This window comes from Podarcis cretensis (genome assembly GCF_951804945.1).
Source record: "Podarcis cretensis genome assembly, chromosome: 10".
In the NCBI taxonomy this organism is placed as follows: domain Eukaryota; kingdom Metazoa; phylum Chordata; class Lepidosauria; order Squamata; family Lacertidae; genus Podarcis; species Podarcis cretensis.
The window spans coordinates 34,738,264-34,759,855 of record NC_137179.1 but is presented as its reverse complement, the minus strand read 5'-3'; the positions used below and the strand labels follow the sequence as shown (position 1 = coordinate 34,759,855).

Below are 21,592 nucleotides of genomic sequence, written 5' to 3'. Positions count from 1 at the left end.
ACTAACGTAAATGCTGACATACTGAAGTCAGTGGGAGAGTTAAGGTTTTATCAAAAAATCTTCCACAGAAATAAAAAATATACATTCTGAATATACATAATGTTTGCTGCATTACACCCTTAAACTGTGAAGTACAGAGGTTTCTAGAAATTGCTCACCTTGACATTGCAGATAACTGGTCCACGTGCACTTCTGTTCTCGCAGTTCGCAATGACCTGCTCAATTTGAGCACGGTCAAAAAAATCCAGCTGCAAAGGTTCTGGGATCTCTTGACTGAAGTCAATTGAGTCTAGGATGCTCAACACCTTCCTGCGTACTAAGGAAGGGAAAAAATCTATTCAGAAATGGAAGAATCAGAGTTTAACTGAATTCTGAAGACAGAAGTTAAAGCAGCTTTAATGGAAAGAGCTTTCTGATTATAATTTAATTTTGTTCCTAATGGTTTCCGTAGATTCTGTATATAAAAAGGGAAACATTTAAACCTGAAATGTTAGATGTAGGCACAAATATCTACTTACAGCAGGTGGGAAAACCTTTTGGCCTGGAGGGCCAGATATTTCATTCCACCCTCAACCTCTGGGCCAAATGGCATCAAGTGACGGACAGGTGGGTGGTCCTGCCCCCCTCTCAGTGTTGGCCTAACAGTGATGGGGAGAGCTAGTGAACAAGCAGGACTGAACTTCCCACACAAAAGCTGATGCATGGTGAATTCAATCCTGCTCTCTGCAAGGTTGGAGCGTGCAAGTTCCCCATAGGAGATGTCTTTTGTGCTCCTGAACCAAGCAGAATTGAACTCCCCATGCACCAGCTGATATAGAGGAAGTTCAATCTTGCTTTCTTCTGTCACATCTCTACTTGCCACACACTTTACATATGGCAGGTAGGCACGGTTTGGAGAAAACAGCCTGGCGAGCCAAATGGGGAGTCTTGACGGGCCAAATCTAGCCTGTGAGACAGAGGTCCCCTGTCTTTGACATATAGTCAGATCCTGGACTTGTACAACCCAATCCGACCAAGATATTGTCATGCACACAGCAGTTTGATTGCAATAGTGTTTGTTGAGGCTCTCTCTCCCTGCCCCCCCCCCACCAGGAGCTCTGTCACACTGACCACAAAAAGGGTTATTTAAAAAGACCCCGGGAGGTGCAACAAACAGCCCAACAAACTGCAAATTAGTGTACAGATTTATAGCTCATGCCTGCTGTACATGAAACAGTTGTAGTTACAGATAGGTAGCCGTGTTGGTCTGCCATAGTCAAAACAAAATAAAAAAATTCCTTCCAGTAGCACCTTAAAGACCAACTAAGTTAGTTCTTGGTATGAGCTTTCGTGTGCATGCACACTGTGTATCTGAAGAAGTGTGCATGCACACGAAAGCTCATACCAAGAACTAACTTAGTTGGTCTTTAAGGTGCTACTGGAAGGAATTTTTTTATGATGAAACAGTTGTGTTTTAGATCGCTGACACAACATTGAAACAATAGTTTACAGTTAAATTAATTCACCTGGCTCATAGCCACCAATTTCTCAATATAAGCAAAAGCAAAGACAGGACACAGACTGCTCAGGTTCTAATCCAGAGTAGAAGGACTGAGTAAACCAGCCACAACGAGACTTACCTTTGGCGGCAGTATCAAAATGAAGAAACCCACTAACAGACCGGCTTTCATCTTCTATGCCTCCTTCACCTTCAGCTAAGAGGATTGAAATTTTGAAAAAGTTTACTTAAGAGATTGCCTTGCCCCATGCGGGCCTATGTGATCACTTTGATCTGCAGATCTTGCACTTTTACAAGTGTCACATGATCTCCATATGAGGAGGCATTTCATTAGTGTGGCTTGGACCTCCCTGCTTAATGACATTAAGCAATCACCCTCACTATATTGTGCTAGATTGCTGCTGAAAATTTTCTGCTTCAGCAAGCATATTCAGACATTATTTAGTTACCAGTATTTGTTGTTAAAGTTCTCGATTTTATCTTTGCTTTCAATTATGATAGTTTAATGCATATTTGTTTTAAATCAGTTTATGGATTTTAGCTGTGTTTCACTGAAAATTTTATTTGTATACTCCTTGGAGAGCTTTTCCCAAATGAATGAAAGCAAAGTTGCACAAATTCAAACTTAGCAAAGGACATTTAAAAATTAAAAATGTTGCTTTCTAGGGAAATTCCAGGACGCGGGTGGCGCTGTGGATTAAACCACAGAGCCTAGGACTTGCCTATCAGGTCAGCAGTTCGAATCCCCGCAACGGGGTGAGCTCCCATTGCTCGGTCCCTGCTCCTGCCAACCTAGCAGTTCGAAAGCACATCAAAGTGCAAGTAGATAAATAGGTACCGCTCTGGCGGGAGGGTAAACGGCGTTCGCCAGAAGCGGCTTAGTCATGCTGGCCATATGACCCAGAAGCTGTATGCCAGCTCCTTCGGCCAATAAAGTGAGATGAGCGCCGCAACCCCAGAGTCCGCCACGACTGGACCTAATAGTCAGGGGTCCCTTTACCTTTACCTTTACCTAGGGAAATTCCAGCCTAATAAATGCATTAAAATATTGTAAGGTTATAATGATTCCATAGTGTGTGTGGTATTATGTCTCAAGTGCTATAAAATATATAGAGCGTACTATAAATGCTCAGTACGGCCCACAGCATGACTGCTAATTCATGTGGTCTGAAACCTTGGCTTATATTTACTTCCAAAGTTAACCACTATAAAGTGTAAGGAAAGCATTATATCATTCAGATATGTCAGGGGCTCAGGAGCAGAGGCACAGGGAAGAGAGGAGATGGAGAGCGAAGGGGAAGAATCCGAGGGGAGCGTAGAAGAGGACAGTGGACCGAGGGATTCCATGAGCCTCTCCAGCGAATCGGAAGATTCACAGAAGGGGGCGCCAGTGGCCAGGGGTAGGGGGTTCCCAAGGGGAACGCCCCAGGAGCAAGGGGGCAGCAGGGACTCCCAGAGCAGTAGTTGGAAATCAGGACCAGCTTCCCCACCAGAGCAGAGTGGGGGGGAAGAGTCCCAAGTATCGGGGCCAGTGCATTCCCCACCAGGGAGAGAAGATGAGGCAGGGCTGACCACGCCTCCATCAGAAAGTTGGACAACGGAGGGGAGGTCAGATCCGGCCAGTATCCCGGAAGAGGGAAGCAGTGACCGAAGTAGTGTAACGGTTAGGAGAAAGGTCACTGGGTTGGCGCGAGAGGCAAGTTCAAATGTACAGGAGCGCGGGACAGCAGAGAATGAGGATTGGGAACCGGGTCCTAAAGCCCGCAGGAGGCAGGGGGAGGAGCTAAGCGACTCAGCGTCGGAAGAGTCCAGAAAGAGCAATGCCCCAGCGGGCAGGAGGACCCAGAAGAGGAGAGAGCAGCGGAAAAGGTGGAGCAGGGCTAGGATCTTAAACTGGTGTCAGAGGGGAGGAGACTCAGACGGGACTTCGCCGATCTAGGGTTTAAGATGTAGGGCTGCGCGCTGCGGCTTTGAAATGGAAATTGAACTTCAATAAAGACTATTGTACATTACGACAGCCTAGCGTTGGTCCTCTGTGAGCTGGGACCTAGAGGCAGCTCTGACAGCGTACTATAAATGCTCAGTACGGCCCACAGCATGACTGCTAATTCATGTGGTCTGAAACCTTGGCTTATATTTACTTCCAAAGTTAACCACTATAAAGTGTAGGGAAAGCATTATATCATTCAGATATGAACATGGAAAGTAATAAAAAAATGGAAAGGAGCCCTTTAGATATGAGCAGTCTTTGATTCTTAGAGCAGCCTTCCGTGCTCCATTTACCTAAGTAGGATTTGACAGGCATGTCATCCAGAAGGAGGTGCAGGAGTCTCTGTGTGTGAGAACGCTGGCGGTTCAGTGAAGTAACACGCAATTCTATAGAGGCCGTCTTCATTAGCCAGGACATCTGGTTCAAAGCTGGAATCTCATGCTCTGAAAGTCAAGATAGGGCAAGAATGGGAGCAATACAGACACTTCAGAAGAGTCTACCATTGCTGGTTGGACTCATGTTATATTTGTTACACATCTGCTGCTTGGAAATGTAAGCAAATGGGACATTGCTCTCTATGTGGGAAGTTGTTTATGTAAAGCAGCTTTCCACACAATGTAATTCATGGCAAAGCCCTGAAAAAGAGGAGCCGCTTTTGAAATGTATATTCTCTTGGTCCTCCAACTGCACAACATGGACATTAATCACTTTATTAGAAAAAAATAATGCACACAGAGTGGCTCTAAGATACCTACAAATACACAAAAGGAAAAATGACTTTTCTCTCCCTGCCAGGACAAGAATTTGCAAATCTTGCTAAGACGAGACTTTCCAAATTCTGTTAAAAAGGCAAAACAGAAGAAGTGATTCTTCCAAGCAATGAATGAGAATTGAAAAAAGAATGTAAGATCCCTGGTGTCTCTTCAAGTTTTATTCAGTGCTATATGAGATCCAGAATGCCTCATTCTTCAATACTTTTAAAAGGGCCTTGAAGATATTCCTTGTCATGGTCTTCAGTGACTAGTTGTAGACTGAGTGACATAAATGGTGTTGTGATCTGTTTTTTCTATCTAATGCTGGGTTATTTGTTGTTTTTACTAGTTTTATGAAGTAGATGTTACAAATATTCTAACTAATATGTTTTGTGTATATTTTGTAAGCCACTTGTAAATAATGTTTCTTAAATCAAGATTCAAGTAGGTAGCCGTGTTGGTCTGACACAGTTGAAATAAAAAATAAAAAAATTGTTCAGTATCTGAAGAAGTGTGCACACACACAAAAGCTTATACCTAGAACAAACTCAGTTGGTCTCTAAGGTGCTACTGGACAATTTTTTAATTTCTTAAATGCAGGCTATAAATAACTTGCTAGAAATAAAATTATGAGACTGTACTTGAAAAGTCGTACCTTTGACAGAAAATGGTAAATGCTGCAACTGAGAGAACAAAAAATCCTGGCTGGTTCTCAAATATCTCATTGTCGGGCCTGAAGTGTCTGAGCAGGCACACAACTGATAGATCACCTGTTTGAACAAGAAGGAAATCCAGATATTAGTTTCCTTTAATACTAGCCAAAATATTTCTAATTAAGTATTGTATTTAAACTCAGATCTACTCATGCAATCCTATACACATTTACCTGGAAGTAAATCCCATTCAATTCAATGAGACATACTTCTGAGTAGGACTGCAATGTTAAATGTTTTTTTAAAAAACTGAAATTATATTAGTAAACTGAAAAAATCAATTCCCTCCAAATAGAAAGCTCATTGGATTTATACAGAGCACCCCATTTTAGCTTTCCTAAAACAGGAAATATCATGTATACCTGGTAACACAATTCTGCTAGATGAGGAGATTGTTGAACCGCTGTGGGACCAGACCTTGTTTCGGTACCATTCTCCAGTATGGTCAAAATAGCATGTAGGCAAGTTCTAGGGCAGCCCAATACACCTGAAGATGCAACATTCATATTTAGGGGGAAAACTGTGCATGATGTATAGAAACGAAACAAACATCACCCTGTTTTTAAGATTTACTTCACAAAAATAGCAAATATTTTACTCTAATTTAACATTGCATTTTATCAAAACTGGACTATGGCAAGGATTCAATTATTCATTCATTTTGTCAAATTTATATATACTTTCTACAGCACACTAATGTTAATACTGCTTACTAATTTGAAAAGATAATTAACAAACGGAACAGCAAGTAGATCGGGGTGGGCAGCCTTCGGCCTGTGGGCCAATCCTGGTCCTCCAGGGGGTCCAGTTTGCCCTCCAAGGGGTCCAGTTTCCCCAAGCCACACCCATTCATGTCAGCTGATGGTTGGGAGAGTGGGGTTTGCTGCATGCCTGTTCCCACCCCCAAAGCAGCAGGATTTAATGCCCCACACATCAACTTATGAGCAGGGTTAAATCTGGCTCAGTCTGACTCCTCTTGGGTCTTGCCGGGTTTTGCAAGGTGTCTGGTTTTTGCAAGACTTTTCACTTGCAGCTGGCCAGCATGAAACATGTGGTCATAGCTGTAATCACTCATAGTAAAGTACTCTTGACGTAGATCAGGCTTCCTCAGACTTGGCCCTCCAGATATTTTTGGCCTACAACTCCCATGATCCCTAGCTAGCAGGACCAGTGGTCAGGGATGATGGGAATTGTAGTCTCAAAAAACATCTGGAGGGCCGAGTTTCAGGAAGCCTGACGTAGATCATTTTGTTATGTCTACTGAGCGTGAAACTTCTGCCCATTCTGGGCAAAAATAAATTCCTTCTACTACTGAGCTGATTCCTTCCAACATATGAACAGCAGCTCCCCCACCCTGCCCTCTTCAGCCATGTACCTGGGTCTTGCAAGTTTGTGTTGCTCACAGGCTTCTTGAATTCATAACCCAGAAGATACAAGGCAAGATTTGGTGGGCTGCACTCCAAAGAGGCAATGAGAAGGTTCAGGATGTTAATCCTTGTTTCATGGTAAATTGGGGCCTGCTTCCTTTCAGCTTCAAGTTCTGGGAACCAAAAATACACATCAGTGATACAAATTCATGAAGTGCTCAATTCTAATATCCAATGGCTTTTAATGGAAACATACATGATTTGCAATAATGTACAATATTTTTGTTACAACAGGGAAAATAGGCACTTGCCTAATCACTTGTGTTGACCTATCCAGGCAGGGAAGCGTACACGAAAGTATTTCCACGTGTCAACATGCCTCAAAGAATTATCAGCAGTATAAATTGCCAGTCCATCCACATAAAAGTATTTCATGGAGCAGTGACTTTTATAGAATTGCTTTTAAAACCAACTTGCAAATTAGTGCTCTGCCTTTTGCCCAAAATGTTATAAAAATAAGAAAAAAGGACACACGATTCTGAACTCAATTATAGGCCAAAAATATATTAATAAAATGGTTTTCAGTTCTGCAAATAGTCACATTCTGAGGATCTTCAATAATTCATTCTCAGTTATCCTGCAGCTTATTTTAATGTACAAAAAACATGGACTACTTTCATACCTTCATCAGGATTAATGATTTCTTCAGCAGCTTCATTGTCCAAACATTCCACAAACCCAGCCATTAGTTTCTGGCTGATATTCTGGATTTGCAACCAAAGAATGGAAATGAGAAGATAGTGAGGTATTATACAATGGCAGATTGATTTAGGACCTCCCCTGCCTATCTTGAAGCCCAGGCAGAACAATATAGGGAGAAAGTCTCTTTCAGGAAACTGGGTCCTGAGACTTTAGGATTTAATACATCAAAACATCTTAACGGCCCTTGTATTGTGCAGGTAGCCAATGCAGATCTTTTGAGTTATATGGTCCTGTGCAGATCATAAAGGATCTGCAGTCTCCTCCTCCCAGAAATCAGTTGTAGAGAGTCTTGGAAAATGATCCCAAGTTACATGAAGCAGCCTTAATGCTAAAGTTAAGTAAGATTTGATTGCTGACTAGATGGGAAGGTCCTGAGAACCATACAAATGTAAACAACTCTGACCTGGTTAGAAACCATTCTAACAGTAAAGCCATGTGCTGGCTACATCATTCTTCCCCTTCCTTGCATAAAAAACAAATGTAACAACAGTTACCTGGTCTTGTGTGAAATCTCCAATCAATTTGACCTGAATATTAGAATTACAGGAAATGCAACACAGGATCTTGGAACTTTCAAAAGCCAGTTCAGGATTGGTATTGCCATGATAAAGATACCTTGAAAATTACAAGAACATAGGAATTGTCAATTCCAACCAGAAATGCCAGAGAAAAGGGGGGGAAGGGAGCCTTAATAATGCTTCCATGCTGGAAGCCGCCCAGTGTGGCTGGGGTGGGGTATATATCATAAAATTATTATTATTCATAAAAATTAGTATCTAGGCTAAAAATATGTATGCAGAAGCAGGTGAAGGGAGGCGAGAGTAGCAGCAGCAGCAGCAGCAATGTTCACTGTGACAGAGATGGCAGGAGGCAGCAGCAAGGTCAAGCTCTGGGTTGCCATCACTGCTGTGCACACCTGTGGGCTGCCGTTGTCAGCCCTGCCACTGCTTCACCCTGTCCCATCGACACAAACACAGCACCACTGCCACCAGCAAGGTGATGCTACTGCTCTCCCCATTCCACCCCCATATGCTGCTGCTGCATGCGGCTACATCAGACATGTATATATGATACTAAATCATATTATACACAAATAGCTCTCATTTGTTCCAAGTGCCAGCTGTTTATAACCAAAACAACACAGAGAGAGAGAGAGAGAAAAGGAGGGCATCAGCAGACCCAGGGGAAACCCCAAAGGTTTTCAGACATAGGCAACTGCTCAGAACAGATTCGTAATTTGGACCCGATCTTTAAAATCAGGTCAGTACAGAGACCTTATTTGATTTCTTTGCAGTGGGCTGAATAGTGATAATCTGTGTAAGGAGCAGGGCAAGCTGTAGGAACCTCTCAACAGGCACCCAATGGTCTCACATTATGCCAGTCTCTCAAGAACCACACCCCTCTTTCTAAATGCATTGGTTCTACCTGGCAATATTCACCACATGGTCTGCCTTTTTAGTGCGAGGGTTGATTCCTTGCAGCAGCTGTTCCAGGGATGTAACAATCAGGGAGAGGTGGCTTTCCCTTAACAAGTCCATGAAAAGGTTCTCTTTCTGTAGGGTCAGATTAAGCAGGCCAAGGCAATACTGTACAGCTTTCTCCAAGTGCTTCTTTCCTATGGAAGGAAAGGAAATAAAGACAATCCCACTTCCATGCCTAGAACGCTTATGAGGGAAACAAATAATGCTGCAGTCAATCTACATATGTGCATTAACAGAGCCATAAAAAGTCACCGTTTGCATTAAAAGACCCCACTCAAGAATGGCCAACTTTTATTCAACAGCTTTCTTTGCAGTGGATCTACATAATGAAGAATTCAGTTCACTGGCTATACAGTAAGTAGCATCAAAATATTTTTTTAAGTTGAATTTTTAATTTATTTTTGCTACATACCAGGGAAAGGAGCATAGGTATCTAGTTGTTTAACCCCTTCTTCCAGCAAGCTAAGACACAGTTCCAACATTGGTGACTCATTCAACAGATGATACATCAGGTTAAATCCAGGTGGTTTATAAGCTATAATTTCTTCCCCTAAAAAATTAAAAGTGCAATTCAGTAATATCAGCATTATAGTTTGTCAAAAAAAATTCATTGCTTTTTTTGAAGCAAATCTAAACACAGTCACTATCCCTTCTCCTATACCAGCTTCAAAACAATGACAAAACCCAGCTGCTTTTGACATTGTAGTACTTTCTTCTCTGAATTTATAACTCTGTATTTGCTCATTCTGTTTGCCTGTTAGACCACAGTCAATTCCTCCTTGCTAGCTTCCCCCAGAACTATTTTTCTGAGTCTGAAGGACCAGTCTAAAAGCCAGCAGGAGAATTGGTCACCATTTTGCTTTCTTCCCCAAACAAGATACAAAAACGGAGCTAAAGACAAACCAGGAAAGTGCATACCTTGTAACTCCACATATTGGTCCACAAAATCTTCAAGCTGAGGTTCGTAATCTCTCAGCAGCTTGTAAAAAACCTCTAGAACTGCTTCTGCTACTTCCCACTGTCAAGAAAAGCACACACAAAATATTATTTTAAAAGTGGACATCTCAAACCTCAGCTTCCCATTTTAGTAAGATAAAAAGATCCCTTATGCAGAATCAGGTTATTAGTCCAAGTAGCTCAGTACAATCTATGTTGTCTGACAGTGGCTCTCCATGCAGTCAGACAGAAGCCTTTCCCAGCCACTCTTGGAGATGGCCAGGAATTGTACCTGACTCTACTACTGAGCTACAGCCCTTCCGAAGTATCGCTAATCTTCTAATTCTGAGCATCATGTCATGGCAGTGGAATACATGGAACCCAGTCACTAGCTCAACTCAGATTTAATGTGATTAGCTGTAAATCTTAGGGGCAAAAATTAGCAAAACATCACATCATTTTAAAAAGTCTACACCATCAAGTTTAGAAAAATCTATAGAAGTTATTTAAAAACAATACATATTTAGAAGCAGAAGCTACCTTCTCAGCAGCTCGCCGATAGGCCCTTGTACGAAATCGAAGAAACACAGAATCTCTCAGAAATTGCAGATATGGATCAAAGCCTGGTGGGCGCAAGCCAGCGCCCAGGTTAGAAGGAAATGAACTCTCCACCAGTGTGCTAATGAGCCGGCAGAAAGCACGAGTTAAAGGATACTCCTCACACCGGGATTCAATTTCATTCAATTCAACCTTTGCAGGAAAACAGAGAAACAAACTTTATTAAAAATGTAATTTAGTGCATCATAATGTCAGAATGTATCTATAGGTTTTTGGGTTTTTTTACACAATTACAATAGATTCTCATGTTTCACTACAACCAGATGGATAGCACAAGGCATGTTTGCCTTCAAAAAAACGACTAAAAGGGGGTAGGGCATTAAGTTTTAGTAGGTTTTTAATTTGCCTATTGCTTTTCAATGTCTATGGCCTCAATTAAGCTGAAATTAGCCACAGCCAAGTTAATTAGTAATCAATGAAATAAGTTAAGTCACAACAACCCTCATTGCTTCCAACAGTGCTTGCAGTTTGAGAGTCAGGTGCATCTAAGTCAATTGACTTCAATAGGTTTAGGCATGCTTAAATCTGCACATGATCAGAACGCTCATCACAACCAATTTCAGGCATCTACTCATCTTGTAAGGATTCCCCCCCCCCCCTTTTCACTTTTTTTTTAAAAAAATGAGTATGTGCACTATTATTACTATTTTAAAATATGCAAGTAAAAGACTCTGAAGCTCCTCTTTGCTGAAGCAGTCCTACAGCTTTTCACTTTGTACAACCATGTAGCTAACTAGAAACAGATTTTACCTCAATGCCAATGGCTTGTCTTTGGCCTGGAGTTCTGACAGTTTGTAGTATCTTTCAAAACAAACGAGAAAGGAAATGATTTTTCATAATCATCAAAAGAACATCAGAGCTAAAAAATGAGCTACACTGTTTATCTTGCACACTCTTTTCAAGAGCTTCTACCCATATGAAAAGGTATTGTCACCCTTCCAGAAAGACAGATTAAACTCTATCCAACAAGCTTTTAATGCAGCACCTGAAAATACCCGTCCCAGTAGAGTCGCATGCTCCCTCTTCCCATCCTCTTCCATTTAGTTTGCAAATTCACAAATATAGTGCAAATGTAACAACTAACCACAGCTAACACTGGTGACGAAAGGAGAATGGAATACCAGCACAAGAAAGGAGGAACTATGGGAAAGGAGTGCAAAGTCCTATCGGCTTTTCCGGTCACCAAGGGAATGAGCACACAAAAGTTACAAGTCCGCCAATGTTTGCAAACCTGCTAAGAGGCTACTAGCCTAAATTTCCATGTTGGCCACAGAACAGAAGCAGCTCCCTTCTGCAGCTAGCATAGAAACACAGGCTATTAAAACAATTGCTTCTACTAAAAAGCAGTCGAGGAGCGACACAGCAATCCACTTCTATTCCACCAACTTGCTCATTTGCTTTATTGAACACCTGGTCACCTAGGATTACCAGGAAAATTATTAAATATAAGGCTGCATTGCATCTGCGCTGGCTCTCCTTTGTAGGCAGCACAATTTTCTTGATCGGACCTAAAAGGACTAGAGTGCTAGCGTGATCAGCTGTATTTACCACAAGACACATTCCCACCTTCTCTCCACAAAAAGGGAAACCTGCCTTTCTTCTTAACCTTATTCAGAATCTGCCAGTACAGATTTATAATACATAAGCAAAAAATACATCACAGAAGGGGAATCAATTGGACTTGCACTTTTTCATTCTGTTTCAGCTGCTGCTGCTACAGCCCAATATTCTGAACACAGAAAACAATGCCATGCATATAATTAACTCCACCTGATTTTTAAGTAAGAACTAGCAACAGTTTAATAAAATAGAATTTGGGGGAAAGCATGAACTTCTAGTATTCAGAGCATACATTGCTAAATAGTGTCAGAATACGTACAGGATTGCACTAAGGGTTAAACTGCAGTGGAAAAAGTTAAGATACCTGGGTGTATTCCAATGACTGCCACAGTGAAGCAGCAATTTCCGGAGATTTCCCAAAGGCTGAAAGAGTCTCTAATAACTCTGCTTTCAAAATGGGATGGATGCTACATTGCAGAAGTCCCAAAATTATAACCACTGGTGTCCACTGAGGGTGTTCACAGAGAGCCAAGCGGGCATTCTCACTCTAGAAAGGAGAGAAAGAGCACTAGTGACCTCTGATGATTCAAACAAAAACTAAGCAATGTCATTATGGGGCCAATTATATTACGAATAAGAATCCAACACTAATATTTTCCTCACTTTCTATTTTCCTCCCAGTCAAAATGAACTTCAGTTCAAGTCTATCAATGGCTATATCAATTTTCCACTAGTACATCTGACTTTTCATATAAAATGTGCTGGGTTTGTAAAGCCAACTTAATTCATAAAATAATGGACAAACGGAATCCTGAATGCATCAACCATTAAAGGAAAGGCCTATTTACCCATTTCACTATAGTTTCTGTAAGTTGCAGAAATGAAATCAATCCATCCTGTTCTTTCTGGGTGATGCCTCTGAGAGGAAGGTGACGATACTGAATGCTATCTGCACTCGGCAAATCTTTCCGCAGGTGTTCATGGTACAGCATCAGAGAGTGGAAGAAATGCTCCCAGGAGACAGGACTGCCACCTGCTCCTTGGATGTTTTCAGCTAGAAAGGGGGGGAAATATCTGCATGAGTACAGATTATGTTAATTAAGCCTACACCTGAAAAAACAAAACCTGCCCTAAATTTAAGATTAAACATTTTTATTGCATATCATCTGAAAAACACTAGCAAGCCTATATTATAATATTAAAAAACACAAAAAAATCTTCAGTGGAAAAACCTGCAAAGGGAAACCAAAAACAACTGAGTATACTTAGTGGGCAGGGAAAGTCCCATTTGTTTATACCATGGGTCGGCAAACTAAGGCCTGGGGGCCGGATCCGGTCCAATTGCCTTCTGGATCAATCAGACGGTCTGGGAATCGCTGCGTGGATTGGCATGGGGATTCTGATCGTTTGGGCTGCACCATTTCCCCCCCCCCCCACACACACCACAGTGGTGGCGCCTCCTCCCTCCCTCCCTCCTCCTGGCTTCTCCCCACCCTGCCTAGAGGAGGAAGGGGGTGGGCTTTGTTGAGCTGCGGTTGGCTGAGCGCCACTTTAAGCAGCCCCTCTCCAGAGCCAGCCCTTTCACGCCGCTCATCATCCCTCTGCTGCCACCAGCCCCTGCCGCTTGAAGGCACAGGTAAACAGCCACTGGGGCTTGTCCAGTCCTGTGAAGAAGGGAGAGGAGTGCTGGGGCGGGGGAATCCCCCCCCCCCAAATATTGTCCACCCCCCCCACAAGGTCTGAGGGACAGTGGACCGGCCCCCTGCAGAAAAAGTTTGCTGACCCCTGGTTTATACCATGGTACTCTGTCCCTCAGACACGAAGAAAGCTGCCTCATACTGAATCAGACCACTGGTTCATCCAACTCAGTATTAAGACTAAAGCATTCACTTCCTTGTTTTCTTCAGGATAGGCTGCCTTGCAAATAATGCATTAGTACTGAGGTTCTGCTGCAACAGATTCAAGTGAATGGGAAAGTATGTTGGCCTATTTGAGGCCTTATTTCTTACCATGGCTGCTGCCATTGCCCTTCAGCAAAGTAAAGCAGTAATGAGCGCATTGGGGCCCATTGGCTAATCCCCGGAGCATTTTCAGGTAAGGAATGTAAATTGTTGATGGAAGGAGGTCTCCCATTTGTCTAACAAATTTAGACAAAACAACCTACAAAAAAAGTATAGAAACATTTGCCTAGGAAGAAATATATGACAAAAAGCCAAGGGCCCCCAAAGTTAAAGTTTTAAAATAACCTGTAATGTACACAATCTGTTCAGACGCTAACAACCAAAATCAAATCACTTTTCTAGCCTTGATTTTCTTAAAACTGGTACCGGTTGTAGAAGAATTCCCCACCCCTTCCAAGGTACACGGGCAGGCATGGAGAACTTTTGGCCCTCCAGACATGGCTGAACTACAATTCCCATCATCCCTGCCCATTGGCTATGCTCATTTCAAGAAAACTCAAGCCCAAACAACAGCAGAGGGAACTGGGTATTTTCTCACCTGACGCTGAGGTGGTCTTTGATGGGCTATCCCAATATACGATCCTATGATGGTGGAACTCTGCAGGGGCTCTGAAGGACACCAGTACTCAAGAGCAAGCTCCAAATTAAATGGATCCTTCTTGTACAACTCAGCAATCTATAGAACAGAAATAATGTGAGTCCTACATACCTACACACACACACACACACACACACACACACACACACACACACACACTATAGCCTATCATGATCTTTAGGAACATTGCCTTTCACCTGATTATCATCCGTGCGCCAAATTCAAATACAAAACAGATTCCATTAGCAGCAGCCCCAGCTATGTTAACACTATTCCCTTCCACAATCACAAAACTCCCTGGGGCAGCTTTCAAAACTTACACAACTTTTTCAGACTAAAGACTAATTTGCCAGCGTTAAGAAGAAATATAGCAACTTTAGAATACCTTACATCACATCTGGTATTTTTTAAGTGGGATACAAAAGTGCCATTTTTCTAGAAAAAGAGTAGCCAGAACTCACCATGAATGCTTCTCTTATAATTGCAATGGAGCCCACCTGAGAGGTGCCAGAAGTGTATTTAATATAAGATTTGGCACCAATGTTCTTGCTATTCCAACTGTATTATTTTTAACCAATGTACCATTTTTTTTAAAAAATGAAACTATTACGACTTCTCAACATTTTATTTTTAAAAGAACTTACTAAAAACATCAGATGCTCCAGATCCCGTCTAAGAGAAAGAGGTGGCTCATTACCCAACTGTATACTCATGTGTATCATGCGAGCATCTTCATCAGCACGGTTTCTTAGCTGTTTCACCTACACAGTTTGCCAAGGAAATAAATTTATTGATAATTAACTAGGAAGCGAACAAAAGCAGACAGCTTTTACAGGCACTTGACTAAACCTCATTAGCATGTATTTATGAAAGGGCCACTAGAATCTTTTTTAAATGTTCCCTTAAAGATGTACCACACTGTAAGATTACACGAGGAACTGGTTCTTTACACCAGTACCAAAGATGCCTATGAGATAAGAGAAAACTGTTGACATCACTAATTACATTTATTTAAGACCCACTGATTTCAAAGGTACAAAATTGATCACATGCTTGTCTCTCTCACTGAAATCTATGGGACTGAAACATGTTTCATTCTAGCTGAATTGTCCCCTCTATTCCCCAAAAAGTTAGTCACCATGTAGAAAAAGTGCAACTGTTGTATCTATTTCATATAACAATAGCAGGCAACTGAATAGAATAAAAAAGCATGACTCCTTCATATGAAGCTCAGGCCTATTACTAGAATTCTCCAGATTGGATAATTATATCATAAATAATATAAAGCTAGTCAGGATGCCTATGCAAGTAGTTTAATTCAAATTAACAGCAGAACAGCACAATCCTATACATGTATACCCAGAAATAAAACTCAATGAATTCTATGGAGCCTCCTCCAAATGTATATGGGTATACAATGGCAGCTTATGTATATTTAACCTTGGAGTAAGTCCCATTTAACAGAATGAGAATGACTTTCAAGAAGATCTATGTAAGATTAACATGACCAAGTTGAGAGATTGTTACTAGAAAAGAGAACTATCCCAGCAAATAGTAAAGATGATGAGCCAACCAGCCAAAATAGTATTACTAACATAAAATAATTTATATGTGCACAATCTGGAAGAGGGCAAGGACCACAACAGAAAGTAGTTCCTTTTTCTAAGAAAAAATATATTAAATTACTTAAACTGGTCATTGGGGCTTAAGTCAGTATTTAGCCAAACAATGTGCAGTATGCATGCAACTTATGTGCATTTAACATGTGCAACATGGTTGAAGGCTGGCCAGCTGAAATCTCTAGGGACAGAAAGTTTTTAAGCACTCGGCCTTGCTTGGTGGGGTAAGACCCTTTTGGCGCAATAGTTCCAGAAGGTAAGATTGCTTGTGCAGGGGTGGTTCAAGTATATGTGTTTTTGCACACACATGCCATCCTTGGAACGTAACCCCCAGGCAAGGACCCAGTTGTCAATTGGACAAGCACAAAATGGTCGCTGCGTGTATTTTAAAATTTCACACATATATGAACACAAAATGCAAGACATAATTCCCACACTGAAATGCTTATATTAGTCTGCATAAATAGATTGCATTGGAATATTTGTCCTACTTATATCCAGCCCACAAAAATACAACTTACCTTCATTGGCATGAGAGCAAGAAAGTCGGTGGTAAGGTTGTGGATTCTACGTATGTAAAATTCCTCTTGGTAGAAGTTTTCAGCTCTCACCACAGATTCAGTAAGGAACAAGAAAACGTTGTCTGCAATTGCTAACTCTGCCATTGCTTCATCTGCCTCAGCAAATTCTGCAAGTGCTGAAGAGAATGAAGAAAAATGAATGCAAGAGACAGACTAATAAAGCTACTATCGCATTTTTAAACTGTAAATCCATTGTTGTATATTGTTTTAAATCTTTGTTTTGCTTTTGGGATTGTAGTCCCATTTGTGTTTCACAAGCTGGTCTCCGACCATAATATTTACTTACTTACTTACTTACATACTTATTTATTTTAAGCTACTAACTGTGCATACATTTCATAAACAGCATACTTAAGGGTTGGCAGCTTAAACAAAGGAATATGCATGATGGATTGGCTTCCTCCGCTAAGCAAAGGAAACAGGTGGGATTGAGTTTCTTGTCTATGAATCAGATTACCTGTCACATCAGTGAACTGTGAAATTCCACGCAAGGCTAGAGCCCAGGCTAACCTAACAGTTCCTTGAAGTCCTGGCAGTTTCCAAGGCCGAGCATCCTGAAGGCGTGTATGGATTGCAGCTATATATTGTCTCTCTGTTAACAGTGGCAGCTGGTGCATCAGTTCTACATTTTTTTAAAAAGCAAATACAAAATAGAAGTTTAATACAGAAAGAAATGTTGTTTCAAGTCCACTGAAAATAAAATGGGTGACTCAGCAAATACAATAACCTCTTTCACCTCTTTTATTTTGTAATTCAGAGCTAAATAGCTCCCATCAAATTTTGTGAACAATTCAATTAAGAACTGTGGAGAAGAAATGGGGAAGTCTGGGAAAAAGCAGAAATTTAACTCATCTTAATCTATATGAATGACATATCTTTTGGCGTAGCCAGAAAACCAGTTTTACCTTCTCGATCTTCAGTGGCCTGTTCTAGAAAGCTGACATCAAAGCAATAGAGGAGTGCCATAAGAAGTGCCAAGTTTACTCTGTCCAATGAACCATCAGCTTCCACAGTCACTTTCTCTAAGTAAGTAATCAGGATTAAAGTATCATCCCGGCTCAGCGGTGACTGACAAGCCCAAACAAATAAGCTCTCTGCCAGTGCCTGCCTACACTCCTTGATGAGATCAGAAACCTTAAAAAAAAAATCAAAACCAAGTTACTACATATGTAGCTTCAAAATATGCTATTTATCATATACAAAACAATACTATCCATGTTTATTCAAAGGTCAGCCCCACTGATTTCAAAATTTTCAAGTACTTACTGTCTCTAACATCTTAAGCATTTACCTCTTTGCGATGTTTCTCACTGCCTAATCCTCGGTCTCTCTGCAGTTTCTCAAACTCAGTGTTTACATCAATTTGAGACACCAAAGTCAGAATTTTATGTGTGAGACCCTGCTCCATCAGTTCATCTGTAAAGCGTGTTGTTATGGATACCAATTCAGGACTGAAATCAAAAGGAACAAATTCCAGAAACACCATTAAAACAAATGTGAAAAGCAGAAGCTTCTGTAATGGAGACAAAGCAAAATGCCAAAAGCAGAATCATAATTTATAGGGGAAAACAGGGGCGAATCTCTCCCTTCTGCAGTACTTCAAAAAAATCTAGGTTCAACATAGAAATATTGTTACTGTTTTAGTTTAGGTATTTTCAGAAGCTGTTGCTTAAGAATACAGACCTGAGTTCCAGTGTCCATGTCTTGCCTCGCCGAGACTGGATGAGTGTCCGCAATGAATTTGCAATGCATCGCTTTCCATCCCAGTATAAAAGAACAGCTACTAAACCCCTAGATAGCCCAGGAAAACGAGGCTGCTGATGCTCCCCTGGAATAAAGTTACAGTCATAAGAGAAGTCCCCATTTACTATTTTAATATTAATTTAATATTTTAATATCAGTTGTGCAATTAGCCTGACAATTTTACAGCCTCATGAGCAAGTAAGGTGTGTATGTATGCATGCAAACATGCATATAACATTCTGCAAGAAATTATTCCAGCTTTAGTAATGATGAAAATCTGCTACTTTTATTTTGAATCATCTATTCTACTTTTGCTAATGGTGTAAAGAGACAAGAGCTATGGAGAGACACAGACATACCCCTAAAACAGAGGTACGTCTCTTCAGAATAGAACAGAACAGAACAGAACAGAATAGAATAGGTCAGCTTGTTCCCATTCCAATATCACATTACCTGCTAGAAGGAGTTCAACAGCTGCCAACTCCCCAATATCAAAAAGATCACTCAAAATAAAGGCCTCTCTGATTAGCTGCTCTGGTAAGAGTCTGGTTCCTTGTTGGCCCTGGATAGCAACTCCTTCTGTACTTGCTTTCTGAACCTTTTCATGCTGTTGGGCATTCTTTGGCTACAAAACAAACAAATTAGAATTGCCAACTCTGACCAAAAATGCATAAGAAAAATGAAAGGACATTTCATATGTACAGTATGTCATCATACTGTCAATTCTCCAAACCATGAGAATGAGCTCAACAGCATTTCCCCATTAGGTGCAGTCTTAATACAGTTACCATATGAAACATGATTTCAATAAACAAGTGCAATACAAACTAAACTTTTTACCACCCATCTCCCAATAGAGCAAAGGTTTACTTTTTACCGGATTTCTGAAGAGAGATATGAAGTCAGACTTGTATTTCTTTAAGATCTGGTCAAGAAGATGTGTTGCTTCAGGTTGTCTTTTCCAGATAGCATTAACCACTGCCTGCCAAATGTCTTTGTAGGGCCCCCACAAACTGGCAGCTAAAAATAATATAAACAATACTTTCACAACAGGAGATTGTGACAAAACATTAAAAAAACACAATTAAATCAAATGAATTATCTAAAAGGTGTAGCAAAACCAGCAGTCCTGCTGCCATACAGATAGTAATGCCACCTTTACTGTATTATAAGCAGTAGTGGCTGCTTCAGTCTTGAAGAGGTACACACTAGATGGGGGTTTCTTGCATTCACTTTATGTAAAACAGAATAATTCAACCCCCAAGCCAGATATGCTGGAGTAATTGAGGTTCAAGATGGAGAATGTTCACATGCTTATACAGTACACACACTAATATGATAATGGTACCCTTCATCCAATATTCAGATGTATTTCAGCTGATTAGAGGAACAAAAGGTGGGGAAGCGGAGTAAAAAGGAGTCCTCATGCAAGAGCCAGCACAGACTTCAGGTTGCCTTTTATATTAAATATCCCAAACAGCTGCTTTGCACAGGACAAAGCATAAAACCTCTGTGCACACTCGCACGTGTGAAGATCCCAGACAGGAGCCACTGGGCACACAATGCCTCAGTTTGCGTGAACCGCTAAGTTGAACTATGACTTAGCACAAATATGCAGCCTTCCAAAGGGGAACTTACAGCTGCTTTGCTCCTCCTCCTCCTCCTCTGGTCTTGCTGTGTTGCTGTGAGCTACCCCATGGTTTAGCTTAGCATGTCATTAGAACCCGTGCTCATGGCTTGTCTCCTCTAGGCAAACCACAAGTTGTAAACCAAGGCAAAACATTGGTTACAGCTCATGATTTGATTGGATGAGACAAACCACAAGCCCAAGTTTGGACAATGTGCTATGCCAAACCATGCCTTGGCCCACAGATGAAAAGCAGCCATGATGTCCACTCTGGGAGCACTCACACTTGTGTATTTGCACTACTAAGCCATCATTGAGCTTAGTGTTTTTGTACGAACCAAGTTATTCTGATGGACGTGGGAGTTTATTCCATTTCCTAACCAAAAGTGTTTCCCATATAGAAAATATGCAAAAAATGAAGCATCTTGACAGCTAAATGTATTAGCAACTTAGAAATGAAAAGTAGGCAAACACAAGGAAAGGCGCAGCTTCCCAGGCAATTATAGTTGCCATTCTAGCTGCATCAAAGTGTGCTTAACCAATGGAGATTAGCGGTCCAAGTATGATGAAAGTTATTCAGCCAGATGTATGAACTCCAAAACAGCCTTCAAAAAACATTTTCATTAAAAGTTCCATAACGTCATTATTTTACTGAATGTTTATCAGTGTAGCCAAATGGAGGAGATCAGAGGTTACCAAGCAGAAAGCACAGACAATTCTGAATGACCCAGAAGGAGCCCTATGATGAGTTACACTGTCATAGCAGTGAGTGTTGGCGCGAGGGGAGAGAGGGGCAGCATCTCACTTATCTTAAAAAAACCCCACCACAAACCGATTTATTGTCGGTTACATTTATATACTGGTTACAGATAGGTAGCCGTGTTGGTCTGCCATAGTCAAAACAAAATGAAAAAATTCCTTCCAGTAGCACCTTAAAGACCAACTAAGTTAGTTCTTGGTATGAGTCGTCAACAGGCTCATCACAGCTATCTGCCAATCACCCAATCCCACCACCCCTCTGAGTAATACCCCTCCCCACCTTCTCACTATATAGAAGGGTCTGGTGACTTCTGTTTCAGTGTATCTGAAGAAGTGTGCATGCACACGAAAGCTCATACCAAGAACTAACTTAGTTGGTCTTTAAGGTGCTACTAGAAGGATTTTTTTCATTTTGTTTTTATTTATATACTGGCACCGAGCTGTGAAAATTGTATGGGCGAAGCCAATTGAGAGGCGCTACAAACTGAAAGGACGGGCACGATGCAGCTGCGGGATGCAACCCTACATCCGTTTACCTGGTAGCAAATCCCACTGAACTCAACGGGACTTACTTCCGAGTAGCCACATGGAGGATTGCAAGGCATATATGTAGGAACGCCGTCAGTAGTATATGTTGGAGTGGAAGATAGGAGGAGGCGCCACGACGGGCCGCACGATGGTCCCTCCCGCCGTGAAGAGAAGGGCGCCAGGAGCCCCTCGCTCCCGAACTGGGGGGGGGGGAGCCGGGGTCACACTGAGGAACCGACACCTCCCTTCACGGCCTCCGGGCCCCACACGGGCCTCCCCGTACCTGAAATTACCGCCAACGGCGCCGACATCTTGGACGCTCACTGACTCGAGCCAAAGCGCCCTTGCAGCCGAGAAGACCCCACAACAGTAAGAGGCGACTAAAATAATGCCTGAGCAAGAAATAGCCCTCGGAAAGATGCACACGTTTAGGCTGCTGAACAGCCGGTCTCCTCCATTATCTGGCACTTACTACACCGAGCCCCACTCCGCTCTCCGT

The 21,592-nt window shown here is 41.6% G+C and overlaps 1 protein-coding gene across 1 annotated transcript in view; it reads right to left on the bottom strand.

Moving 5' to 3' along the window:
• NUP205 (nucleoporin 205) overlaps positions 1–21,465 on the bottom strand; it is a 33,776-nt gene extending 12,311 nt beyond the window's left edge. The window contains exons 1-26 of the mRNA XM_079991871.1: positions 21,377–21,465; positions 19,057–19,199; positions 18,633–18,804; positions 18,120–18,264; positions 17,728–17,887; positions 17,342–17,570; positions 16,894–17,058; positions 16,377–16,552; positions 14,881–14,997; positions 14,177–14,314; positions 13,687–13,837; positions 12,526–12,731; positions 12,042–12,224; positions 10,868–10,918; positions 10,040–10,249; positions 9,482–9,581; positions 8,976–9,113; positions 8,508–8,697; positions 7,577–7,697; positions 7,003–7,084; positions 6,329–6,493; positions 5,316–5,440; positions 4,896–5,010; positions 3,782–3,931; positions 1,620–1,694; positions 159–316 (exon numbers count right to left, since the gene is read on the bottom strand). Coding sequence (XP_079847997.1) covers positions 159–316; positions 1,620–1,694; positions 3,782–3,931; positions 4,896–5,010; positions 5,316–5,440; positions 6,329–6,493; positions 7,003–7,084; positions 7,577–7,697; positions 8,508–8,697; positions 8,976–9,113; positions 9,482–9,581; positions 10,040–10,249; positions 10,868–10,918; positions 12,042–12,224; positions 12,526–12,731; positions 13,687–13,837; positions 14,177–14,314; positions 14,881–14,997; positions 16,377–16,552; positions 16,894–17,058; positions 17,342–17,570; positions 17,728–17,887; positions 18,120–18,264; positions 18,633–18,804; positions 19,057–19,199; positions 21,377–21,404 — 3,693 coding nt within the window. The 5' untranslated portion in view covers positions 21,405–21,465. The remainder of the gene's footprint in view (positions 1–158; positions 317–1,619; positions 1,695–3,781; positions 3,932–4,895; positions 5,011–5,315; positions 5,441–6,328; positions 6,494–7,002; positions 7,085–7,576; positions 7,698–8,507; positions 8,698–8,975; positions 9,114–9,481; positions 9,582–10,039; positions 10,250–10,867; positions 10,919–12,041; positions 12,225–12,525; positions 12,732–13,686; positions 13,838–14,176; positions 14,315–14,880; positions 14,998–16,376; positions 16,553–16,893; positions 17,059–17,341; positions 17,571–17,727; positions 17,888–18,119; positions 18,265–18,632; positions 18,805–19,056; positions 19,200–21,376) is intronic.
• Positions 21,466–21,592: the final 127 nt, after the last annotated feature.